This window comes from Carcharhinus amblyrhynchos, chromosome 7 (genome assembly GCF_965287045.1).
Source record: "Carcharhinus amblyrhynchos chromosome 7, sCarAmb.v2.hapA, whole genome shotgun sequence".
NCBI classification, from domain to species: Eukaryota; Metazoa; Chordata; class Chondrichthyes; order Carcharhiniformes; family Carcharhinidae; genus Carcharhinus; species Carcharhinus amblyrhynchos.
The window spans coordinates 10,783,901-10,796,787 of NC_137330.1; the positions used below are offsets into that span (position 1 = coordinate 10,783,901).

Below are 12,887 nucleotides of genomic sequence, written 5' to 3' on the forward strand. Positions count from 1 at the left end.
TCATGTGACGGTCTGCTCACTTGAACAGAAGTTTCAAGTTTTTAAATTTATTTAACCCACATCTCTACGGCCAAGGTCTGAGCCGTCTTGCTTCCACATAGTAAGCATAGAACAGAGAGCATAGAACCTTAGTGCAGAAACAGGCCCTTCGGCCCATCAAGTCTGCACCGACCACAATCCCACCCAGGCCCTGTCCCCATATCCCAACACATTTACCCGCTAATCCCTCTAACCTACACATCCCAGGACACTAAAGGGACAATTTCTTAGCACGGCCAATCAACCTAACCTGCACATCCGTAGACTGTGGGAGGAAACCGGAGCGCCCGGAGGAAACCCACGCGGACACGAGGAGAATGTGCAGACTCTGCAAAGACAGTGACCCAACCTGGGAATCGAACCTGGGACCCTGGAGCTGTGAAGCAGTCTCACAACACCAGGTTAAAATCCAACAGGTTTATTTGGGTAGCACAAGCTTTCGGAGAATGCTCCTTCCTTGATCGTGCTACCAGATAAACGTGGTGGACTTTAACCTGGTGTTGTGAGACTTCTTACTGTGTTTACCCCAGTCCAACACCAGCATCTCCACCTCATGCTTCCTCATAGGGAAGGGAATGTTGGGAAGATCGTTTGGAAAATGCACCATCGGAAAAGCTGCAATTTTGTCTAGTGCTAAAGATTGATGATCATGTGATCCTTGAAACAAATCAATACCAGCCTTTGCACCTTGGGGCAGCATTGGGGGGGGGGGGGGGGGGGGTGGCACAGTAGTTAGCACTGCTGCCTCTCAGTGCCAGGGACCCGAGTTCGATTCCTGGCTTGGGTCGCTGTCTGTGCATGTTCTCCCCGTGTCTGTGTGGGTGCTCTGGTTTCCTCTCACATTCTGAAAGACGTGCTGGTTAGGGTGCACTGGCCGTGCTAAATTCTCCCTCACAGTGTACCTGAACAGGCACCAAAATGTGGATTTTCACAGTAACTTCATTGCAGTGTTAACGCAAGCCTACTTGTGACACTAATCAATGAACAACATAAAACAGAGAAACGCAAGATCTCTCAAATTTGAGCGGCCAATTGTGGTTGGAAATATTACCTCAGGTTCTGTCACGTGACTCCCTACAAGCAATTGCCCCAGCCAATCAAATCGCAGTGTAACATGATTTATTATTTCCTCTCTAAGAGGATTAATAAACTATGCTCATCCCAATGTTCAACTCCAGCTTCATATGACTCATGGGCAAATAATGCTTGCAAATCAGTGTTACTCAGACTGCACTGAAAAATAAAAAAAGTGTCTTTGTTTTCTGACAAAGGGTCTACCAGACTCAAAATGTTAGGTCTGCTCTCTCTCTCTCTAGATGCTGTCAGACCTACTGAGATTTTTTGTTTTTCCTATCTCCAATGTTTGGCATATTTTGAGAAATGAAAATGTGTTCAAAATGACATAAATGTTATATTTTTAAAGAATTCGCCACGATTTTTCTTGGGGATTGCTCGCAGCAATATCCCAGAGAATAACCTTAAATTCCAGGAAACTCTCCCCCCCCCCCCCCCCCACCCCCCCACCCCCACGCCCTATCCCGGCCCATACCTCCGGCCCTGCCGCGGCCCACTCCCCCTGGGCCCTGCCGCGGCCCGGTCCCCCTGGGCCCTGCCGCGGCCCGGTCCCCCTGGGCCCTGCCGCGGCCCGGTCCCCCTGGGCCCTGCCGCGGCCCGGTCCCCCTGGGCCCTGCCGCGGCCCGGTCCCCCTGGGCCCTGCCGCGGCCCGGTCCCCCTGGGCCCTGCCGCGGCCCGGTCCCCCTGGGCCCTGCCGCGGCCCGGTCCCCCTGGGCCCTGCCGCGGCCCGGTCCCCCTGGGCCCTGCCGCGGCCCGGTCCCCCTGGGCCCTGCCGCGGCCCACTCCCCCTGGGCCCTGCCGCGGCCCACTCCCCCTGGGCCCTGCCGCGGCCCACTCCCCCTGGGCCCTGCCGCGGCCCACTCCCCCTGGGCCCTGCCGCGGCCCGGTCCCCCTGGGCCCTGCCGCGGCCCGGTCCCCCTGGGCCCTGCCGCGGCCCGGTCCCCCTGGGCCCTGCCGCGGCCCACTCCCCCTGGGCCCTGCCGCGGCCCACTCCCCCTGGGCCCTGCCGCGGCCCACTCCCCCTGGGCCCTGCCGCGGCCCACTCCCCCTGGGCCCTGCCGCGGCCCACTCCCCCTGGGCCCTGCCGCGGCCCACTCCCCCTGGGCCCTGCCGCGGCCCACTCCCCCTGGGCCCTGCCGCGGCCCACTCCCCCTGGGCCCTGCCGCGGCCCACTCCCCCTGGGCCCTGCCGCGGCCCACTCCCCCTGGGCCCTGCCGCGGCCCACTCCCCCTGGGCCCTGCCGCGGCCCACTCCCCCTGGGCCCTGCTGTGGCCCACTCCCCGTGACTCTGGGGTCACCCACTCCCCCTGGCCCTGCCTCCTTACTTCCCCTTCAGCTCTCAGTCGGGGCTTCTGGGTCCTCTCGCAGAGATGCTGTTTTCTCCCTCAAAAAGGGACCCCCTCTTTCCCTGTCCCCCTGGGGACAGTCCATTCCTCCCCCACTGGTGTTCCCCTTTGCTTGCATCACATTCAGATGGGGATCTCACCAACTGCAGCATTGGCAACAGTGGGGCCAGTGAGACAGTCCAGCCTCTCTGCTACACGTACTTAGAACTTAACCGTGTAGAATCGCATTTTCAGAAAGCCTGTTGGAAAGAAAGACTTGCGTTTGTACCTTGCCTTTCCGAGATCCTGCGCTTGGAACCTTATTAATTCTAGATAGGCGAGTCCCGTTAAGTCACCTGGTAACGGAGTAGACCACCTGCTGACAGGTTTAACAATCTCAGCCATGTATTTAAGCACCAGTCCAACACACTCAGAGCCATCTCCAAACCTGCATCTTCACCAGACTGTCATGTGGAGATAATGGCATTGGACTGAGGTGGAGTTCAGCAATCCAGAGGGAAAAGCCTCGCAGCCTCCAGAGGAAGTTTGTTCCCCAATTCAAGCACCCAACCCCCCCTCCCGAAGTCTATCACCTGCACGGCACCCGTGCCCCACTTGGACCTCCATCCACCACATCTGGAATCTTTCTGCCTCCCCTCCCAGTAAATGATTGGTGTCCCTTCGACCCCCCCTTGTTTGTGAGCCTTTCATGTAGCCTTGTCGGGGTCCAGATTCCCTCCCCTCCCTCTTTCCTCTGCCTCTCGTTTGTCGTCTTCTTCCTCGCCCCTCTGTCGGCCATCGTGAGGCCTCGGCCTACCCCTGTCCCTCCACCCCCTCCCCTTCTACCCACCCTTCCTCCTTGCGGAACACCCTCAACTTTGTCAGGCCCCCACATGACAAAGATTTTACGCCTGTGGGCTTGCAACTTTTTGACTGTTGCTCGATTCTCCACCCTCGCCTCCCCACCAAACCCACCCGAGGAGAGTTGGGAGAGTTCCGCCCAGAGTGTAGAACCACAGCCGTCCATTGGAAAACACAAAGTTCATTTCTTTACAGATAAACTTTTCGATGAAAGCTATTGATACGTTTGACGCCAGTGTAAGAAAAAGTCACTGTGGCTGGAACTTCTGTGGGGGCAAATTACATTTGGCAATGTAAAATAACCACACGCCTTCCGAATTTGGAAACGCAGCCAAATTAGATTAACCTTGTTGTTTAATTCAGTTATCGAGCAGGGGGAGGGATAATTAACCTAAAACAATCAGGAGCTAACACCTTCAAACAAGTCAAAAGTAATGTATTTATTTTATTGACAGTAGCATCTGAGGAACTCCCATTAGATGGACCAATCAAATCCTTTTAAAACACTTCATCAAATCTCAGCTGCCATTGCGGATATAATTATATGCACGATAATTGAAAAAAAAAATAAGATGCACATTAAATAATCCTCAAATATATCACGAAACCTAGCTGAACTCAACAATTACCATCTTCAATTAACTCCAATACTTTCCTACTGTGCAACTGGCCACGTGCTTCCCTTGGCTCAGGGACTTGCCCTCGTGGTATTATCACTAGACTAAATCGCTCATCCAGAAACTCAGCTAATGTTCTGGGGAACTGGGTTCGAATCCCGCCACAGCAGTTGGTGGAATTTGAATTCAATAAATATTGGGATTATTTTCCCCCCCAAAAAAATGTCAACTTCTCATTAAAACTGGAGTAAATCCTGCTAGTTTTTTTTTAGTGGGACTCTAGAGAAGAATCTCCCACGCTCTGTGCACTGCAGAGGCCACCAACAAGTGATTCACACCAGAATTAAGTGGATGGGGCCTATTCCCGCTGGAGAGGCTTACATTAACACTGCAATGAAGTTACTGTGAAAATCCCCTAGTTGCCACACTCTGCTGCCTGTTCGGGTACACCGAGGGAGAATTTAGCACGGCCAACGCACCTAACCAGCATGTCTTTCAGGCTTTGGGAGGAAACCGGAGCACCATGAGGAAACCCACGCAGACATGGGGAGGACATGCTGACTCCACACAGACAGGCAGTGACCCAAGCCGGGAATCGAACCCAGGTCCCTGGTACTGCAAGGCAGGCATTATGCCTAAAATGCTAGGGACCAAAAAACTCAATAGCTCTGGCAGCATTTGTGGAGAGAGAAACAAAGTCAAATGTCTTGTGTCCAATGACATCCTTCTTCAGAGAGGAAGTCAGATCGGACTTGGAACGTTATCTCTTTGTTTCTCTCTCCCAAGTACTTTTGATGTCTTCTCACTGCGACATGGCAATCTGTGTGGCAACACCGTGGTTAGCACAGCTGCCTCAGTGCCAGGAACCCAGGTTCGATTCCCGGCTTGGGTCACCGTCTGCACGTTCTCCCCGTGTTTGCGATGGTTTCCTCTGGGACCTCCAGTTTCATCCCACAGTCTAAAGATGTGCGGGTTAGGTTGATTGGGCATGTTAAACTGCCCCTTAATGTCGGGGAGACAAGGAGGGTAAATATGTGGGGTTATGGGAATCGGGCTCGGGTGGGATTATGGTGGGTGCAGACCAAATGGACTCCTTCTGCAGTGTAGGGATTCTATCTGATCAAATCTGGCCAGAGTTTGCAGTGTTCCACAACCCACCCTGCTCGGTGAAAGGTAGACTTGCCACACTTGCAGCCATTGTAAGACATGTGACTCGATCATTCCTGATCGTAAACAGACCAAAGACCCAGGACAATTAACACAGACCAGCTGACAACTTGGATCATTCTGAATTCTCGCAAGGGAAAAGGCCTTGCATTTCAATTTTGCAACATCAAATGAAACACAAACTCCTGAATCTGTTAAACACTGTTCTATCAGGAACTTGCATGATCTTTATTGACTCCAGACTGATGCAGTATAAAGACAGAAAGAGATTATTGAACAACCTTCTTCCCAATGGACTCTGCAGTTTAAAAAAAAACTCCCTTAAAATCATCAAAAATGACTACCCCAGATTGCAGACTAATCAGCACACACCCCACACACGCACAAAGTAGCAGTACCCCTGCCAACCTCATTTCACAGGACAAGAGCTGGATTATACTGCGGTTCTCTTGTTAACACCACAAGACATAGGAGTAGAATTAGGCCATTCGGCCCATCGAGACTGCTCCGTCGTTCAATCATGGCTGATCAGTTTCTCAACCCCATTCTCCCGCCCTTTTCCCCGTAACTTTTGATCCCCTTACCAATCAATCTCTGTCTTAAATACACTCAATGACCCGGCCTCCACAGCCTTCTGTGGCAGTGAATTCCACAGATTCACCACCCCCTGAAGAAATTCCTCATCTCGGTTCTAAAGGGTCGTCCCTTTATTCTGAGGCTGTGCCCTCGGATCCCAGTCTCTCCTACTAATAGAAACATCTTCCCACTTCCACTCTATCCAGGCCTTTCAGTATTCTTTAAGTTTCAATGCAATCCCCCTCGTTTTCGAAACTCCATCGAGTTCAGACCCAGAGTCCTCAGACGCTCCTCGTACGTCAAGCTTTTCATTCCCAGGATCATTCCCACGAACCTCCTCTGGACCCTCTCTGAGGCCAGCACATCCGTCCTTAGATGCGGCGCCCAAAATTGATCAAAATATTCCAAACGTGATCTGACCAGAGCCTTATGAAGCCTCCGCATCTCATGCATGTTTTTGTATTCTAGTCCTCTCGAACTGAACGCTAACATTGCATTTGCCTTCGTAACTACCAACTCAACACATTCGCCATGCTGAACACACGTCTTAGAGGAGCCACTTCACTAACAACAGTTCTCAAGTTGCTTCCCCGACTCCTCTCATCAATCGGTCACCCAAAGGATTTTGCAGTTTTAAAAAAATAAAATAAAATCTACCATACCACCACTGGCTCTGGCCTCTTGCACATCCTCAACTTTCAACACCTAGAGTACGGTGGCACAGTGGTTAGCATTGCTGCCTGGCAGCGCCAGGGACCCGGGTTCAATTCCCAGCTTGGGTCACTGTCTGTGCGGAATCCCCATTGATGTCACCCCACGCAGGCGGGTAACCCACGGGCAGGGGTGTGCTGCCAGCAGGAACGGAGAGCCACGTTGGTGCGGACGGCCGGAGAACTCTGGCCAACATATCCCCAACAGAGAGAATGTACCAAGTTTACAATGGCCTTCACCCTATCCTCATCACAAGGCAAGTGTAAAAGCAAGCCTGCGGCCGAAAGGTGCTGGCTCTGTCGAGAAGGTGAGTGCTATGTGAAAGCTCCCCACCACCACCCGAGTGGGACACGCAGCTTTTCTGACGAGGCTTACCACGTACCCCATGCCGGGAAGGGCGTTTGTGTTAATGGGCCATGGAATTTTCCCAAACGTTCAGACCATGACTTTGAACAGCTGTTGCAGTTGAACTGACACAATAATCCTAAACTTAGATCGTGTAGGTGTACCTGCTTATCACGCACAAGATAAAGATACATTCAGCTGCAAGTGGGAACACCCAGTCGTGTTATTAAAGCCACCCAGCTTGCGGTTAAGATATTTTAAACAAACCTCTGATAGAGGGAGTTGAAAACACCGAGGTGAGTTCCGGCATCAGTCAGGAATCATTGCTGCGCCTTCACCAGAGGCGCTAGAAGCATAGGGGACCTGTCCGTGAGAAGGCTGCAATGAATAATGTGGGCCACAGTGGCAGTGCCTCTCCATCTGCAGCACGATAGGGAAATGGAGCAGAAGGTGCAAAGGAGGTAAGCTCTACGAAACATTCACTACGAAGTCAGCACTCCACTTCCCCGTACTCTCCTGCCTTTTCTCATTCCCTCCGGTGCCATATGCGTGAACCTGGAATCTCTCCCGACCTTCCCTGGTGCTCGATTTGTGCAATTGTGGGGAGGCGGTGGCCAAATGGTATCATCACTGGACTATTAATCCAGAAACTCAGCGAATGTTCTGGGGAACCCGGGTTCGAATCCCACCACAGTAGATGGTGGAATTTGAATTCAATAAGAATTATCTGGAATTAAGAATCTACTGATGACCGTGAAACTCACTGTTGATTGTCGGAAAAACCCATCTGGTTCACTCATGTCCTTCAGGGAAGGAAATTTGTCATCCTTACCTGGTCCGACCTACATGCGACTCCAAAGCCACAGCAGTGTGGTTGACTCTCAACTGCCTCCGGGCAACTGGGGATGGACAATAAATGCTGACCAGCCAGAGATGCCCGTGTCTCACGAATGAAAAGAAAACTGAAGTCTTTCATCCCCGGTATTGCCGTAAGCCTCCCCTGTGCACACTGTAAGGCACCTGGTTCACTAATGTCCTTCAAGGAAGGAGATCTGACATCCTTACCCTGGTCTGGTCTACATGTGACCCCAGAGGCACAGCAATATGGTGGACTCGCAACGGCCCTCTGTAAAGGGAACTTGGGATGGGGGGGGGGGGGGGTGTGGTGGGAGTGTCACTGGGAAGACTGGTATTTATTGCTAATCCCGAGCTGCACTCGAGAAAGTGGTCTTCTTCTTAGCCCATTGCAATCCATGAGGTGAATGAGGGGGAAATCTCATTGAAACTTACAGAATACTGAAAGGCCTGGATAGAGTGGACGTGGGGAAGATGTTTCCATCAGTCGGAGAAACTAGGTTCCCAGGGCACAGCCTCAGAGCAAAGGGATGACCCTTTACAACCAAGGTGAGGAGGAATTTCTTCAGCCAAAGGGTGGTGAATCTGTGGAATTCATTGCCACAGAAGGCTGTGGAGACCAGGTCATTGAGCGTAGCTAAGACAGATAGATAGGTTCTTGGTTGGTAAGGGGATCAAAGATCATGGGGAAAAGGCGGGGGGAATACGGTTGGAAAACATACCAGCCATGATTGAATAGTGGAGCAGATTCGATGGGTTAAATGGCCTAATTCCGCTCCTATATCTTATGGTTTTACAGTCTCAGGTACGCACGCGCCGCCAATAAACAGGGAATTCAAGGATTTTGACCCAGCGACGAAACAGAAACACCGATATAGTTTCCAGTAGGGATGGTGCGTGATTTGGGAGGGCAACGTGAAAGTAGCGAGGGGGGCACAGGTCTGAAACTCCCGCTTTCCTCCTGTTCCATTCCATGTTACAAGCAAGTCCCACTTCAGTTTACAGTTTTCACCCATTTCTAAACCCATCCTGAAAGCACGTAGTGAAGTCATTGCATTCTCACCCATCATAGAACCCCTACAGTGCAGAAGGAGGCCATTTGGCCCATCGAGTCTGCACCGACCACAATGCCACCCAGGCCCTATCCCCGTTACCCCACATATTTACCTGGCTAATCCCTCTAGTCTATGCATCCTGGGTCACTAAGGGGCAACTTAGCACGGCCAATGCACTTCATCTGCTCATCTTTGGACTGTGGGAGGAAACAGGAGCACCCAGAGAAAACCCACGCAGACGCTGGGGGAATGTGCGAACTCCACATAGACAGTGACCCACACCAGGAATCGTACTCAGGTCCCTGAGAGGCTATAGTGCTAACCACTGCGCCACCATGCCACCTCATATTCAGGGTCCTCCCCATGTCTGTTGCCCCTGGACTCCCTTTGCTGTGTAGTCCCTCAAGGCACCGGCAATATCCACCCTTCCACTCGCCGTGGGAGGGGGAACTTCCCACAGCAATGGCTGCAACCTCTTCTCACCTTTAGTGGTGGAAGATTTTTAATGTACAACTGTTACCATGTCTAACCCTGAACTGGCAGGAAAACAGCTCCAAAACCATTTCTCTTATTGCCACCAGTAACATCACCTCCATCTCTGGTCCACACTGGTGTCAACTGTTGCAAAATTAAGTTTGCGAAGTTGGAATGTAATGTTGATAAACATGTAAAAAAAAATTGTAAAAATACGAGGGGGAAAAAAATTGCGGTGTCCCTTTCAAAGCTGGTGTGTTGTTTCAATGCTTGGAATTTAAAACGTAAAGTACATCCAGAGTCCAAGCTGAAACATTTGTCTCAAAAAGACAAGCAGTGTTCTTGTCAAAGACAACCTGTTGTTTCAATTTTGCCCAATCAATTTACAGCATGCACCCAGCTACCAAGAACCTGCAGGATTTGAATTTGATGTTATTGACAACAGCAGACCTATCCTATTGTTAGAAAATTGATAGACCATTACAGGTATAAAAGACAGGGCAAGGGGTAAATCAGGAGATAGCCACTGCCACCTCTCAAGTCTCAAGGGAGAGAGAGAGCAGCTCTTCACCCTGCTAGTTTTAGAGAATGCACTAACCAACAAAAGGTACCAAATCAAAGAACTTACAGACAGAGAAATCAACTAAGAAACTCCAGAAGGTTTTGAAAGGCAAACCTGGTTGTATACTCTTTTGAGAGTGACTAAATTATCTTTGTTTTGAGGCTATTAAATGGATATTGCATTTGTTTGAACAGCATTCCAATATAATCTTATTTTACTTGCAATGTTACTTGTTTAGTTAAAGTTCCCTGTTAGTTAAATAATTAGTTAAGTATTCATTTTTAAAGTGAGTGTCAGGTATTTCTGTTAGTTACCCACTAAAAGTTACGGAAGGACAGTTCATGCCTTCCCACACACTTTTAACGGATTACAAGGCGAGGTGTTCCTCTGCGGGAGGGTTTGACATTACTTCTCAGAAGGGGAGCAACCTCTGTGCCGTAACACAACCAACATTCATGGTAGAAGTCCAAAAATGATAGACATCAGAGCATAACGAGACCAAAGTCCACTTACGGGATGACAATGAGCTTCAGGGAATATTTATTACAACACAAGCTCGGCAGGGGATGGTTTTGCGAACAAGTGAGAAAGCATTTATAACACCTACGGCTGCCTATCCTGTATTTACTCCCACTCCAGAAAGCCTGCCAGCTGCAAGTATCTCAGCTTTCAATTGCAGCTATCAACGAAAAGGCGCACACCCTTCAGCTGCTTCCCAACCCCTCGTCCAGCATTTATGAAATGCAAATGGCAAGGGGAACTTTGATTGGAAAAGTTAACTTCTCTGGGGGTGATCAAAATGTTTGCTGAGCAAGGTAAGGAGATGAAATACATTAAATGGCACAGCGTCCATTTAATGTAAAAATCCAGCGGATAATCAGCTGGAGGTGGGGGGTGGGGGATGGGGGTTGTGGGAGGAGGAGGTTTCAAAAGAAGATAAACTGGTTACAGCAAATGCCGATGGAAATCCCACTGACCTTAAGGAGGTGCTTATTGATCCATTTTGTGAAGGTCTTCTTCTGAACTTTGTCCCGTTCATCTGAAAAAAAAAGAAAAAGAGAAGACGTTGACAGGTGAAGCTCACAATTTACCTCCTGCAAGTTTTTGACCAAAAAGTTACTCACCGTACAGGAACAGGCCCTTCAAGCCTGCCCCGACCATGCTGCCCGACTGAACTAAAACCCCCCCCTTACCCTTCCGGAGACCGTATCCCTCTATTCCCATCCTATCCAAAGGTATTGCAGTGGGGTCCGGATGAAGGAGATATCCGGCCTCTGAAAATGGGGAAGAAGAGGAGTCGTCTCAGCCGCTGTTGTAAACGGACATCTGCTATCAATCCGAAAAGAAAAAAAATTCCAAAAACTCTCTTCTCTCGGTGGTTTTAGGTACATCACAGGTTGACCAGGTCCGTTATTCTATCTCCCGCCTGCCTTTGAAAGTGGAGGTGGTGGGTAAGGGGAGGTAGGATCATTCACGCTCTTTCCTTCAGAATTAAACAACAAAGAAGCAGGCCATTCAGCCCATCGTATCTGCACAGGCTCTTGGAAAGTGCTATTCAATTAGACCCACTCCCAGTCTGCCCCCTTCATAGTCCTGCACATCTTTCATTTTACATTTATTACTGTCACATGTATTGGGAAAGTCCTGTTTCTTGCAAGCTATACAAAGTATTCAATACATTTATACAGAGTACATAGGAGAGAGTGAAAGGAGAGGGTGCAGAATGTAGAGATACAGTCATGGCTAGGGTGTAGAGAAAGATCAACTTAATACAAGATAGATCCATACAAAAGTCTGATGCCAGAGGGAAGAAGCTGTTCTTGTTGGTGCGTGGGGGTCCTTAATTATGCCAGCTGCGTTTCCAAGGCAGCGGCAAGTGTAGACAGAGTCAATGGATCGGAGGCTAGTTTGCACGATGGACTAGGGTAAGTTGCAGTTTCTTGCAGTCTTGTTCAGAGCAGGAGCCATATCAAGCTCTGATACATCCAGAAAGCATTTCTAAAAGCAAATCCAATTTTCTTTTGCAAATTATTGGTGAATCTGCTTCCATTGTACTTTCAGGCAGTGCATTCTAGATTAAAGTGTTCTTTTAAAACATCAAGAAAATCTGTTTCTATTGCCAAGTATCTTAAGTTTTTCCTTAGTTACTTTATCAATATTCCTTCATAATTTTGAACAACTCTATTAAATTTGCTCTCAACCCTTTTAACTCTGGGGGAACAATCCTTGGCTTTCTCTCATCTTTCCACATAACCAAGTCCCTCACGTTTGTTACCATTGCACTATGTTACCCCGAATGCCCAAGTAGATTGTTACCAGATAGTGACACTTGGAAGGAGGAATTCAGTGAAGTCTATTGGTAGGGAAAACAAATCTTGATGTTGTTGTCAAATTCACAACAAATCCCACTCATAAATCACCCACAAACTTAATTCTCCAACACTGGCTCCGAGTCCAACAATACAAGTTAAAACTTCTTATCCTAACATGGCCTCATACATCCCATCTCTAACCTCTTCCAGCTCAATCATTGTCCCTGTCCTCCTCAAACTCCAATCTCTGGGGCATTCTTTAATCCCATCAGTCCACCAGAGACATTCATTCCTTAAGCCCCTTAAGGCTTAGTTGAGGAGGAACTTCTTCACTCAAAGGGTGGTGAATCTCTGGAATTCTCTGCCCGTTGAGGTGGTGGAGGCTGCCTCGCTAAACATTTTTAAGACGCGGGTTGATGGGTTTTTGATAAGCGAGGGGATTAAGGGTTATGGGGAGAGGGCGGGAAAGTGGAACTGAGACACGACAGATCAGCCATGATCTTATTGAATGGCGGGGCAGGCTCGAAGGGCTGGATGGCCTACTCCTGCTCCTATTTCTTATGTTTTATGTTCTTATGAATGTCCTCCCCAAGCCTCGCTGCTGTTTCATCTCACTGTCCTTCTTTCAAACCATCCTTAAAACTTCTCTCATTGATCTAGCTCTTGGTTGCCTCTTGTAAGATCTACTTACGTGACTTAGTATCAAAACATTGTGATAAAGCTCCTGTAATGCACCTCCATACTTTTCAGAACATTGTGGGCACGCTGAAATGCGAGTTCGTGTGTCATTGAAAGAGTTACATCGCCTTTGAAATATACAGGCAGCTGATTCACTGGTCACTTTCCAGAGGGAATTGGAGACAGGTTACATAATGGAAGCTAAGTGACTTTACAGCTAGCACACTTGCTCCATG

The 12,887-nt window shown here is 49.4% G+C and overlaps 1 protein-coding gene across 2 annotated transcripts in view; it reads right to left on the reverse strand.

Moving 5' to 3' along the window:
• Nucleotides 1–12,887, reverse strand: part of dst (dystonin) — a 614,201-nt gene that overhangs the window by 498,152 nt on the left and 103,162 nt on the right. For both annotated transcript variants that reach the window (XM_080191940.1, XM_080191941.1), the window contains exon 3: nt 10,639–10,700. In XM_080191940.1, coding sequence (XP_080048066.1) covers nt 10,639–10,700 — 62 coding nt within the window. The remainder of the gene's footprint in view (nt 1–10,638; nt 10,701–12,887) is intronic.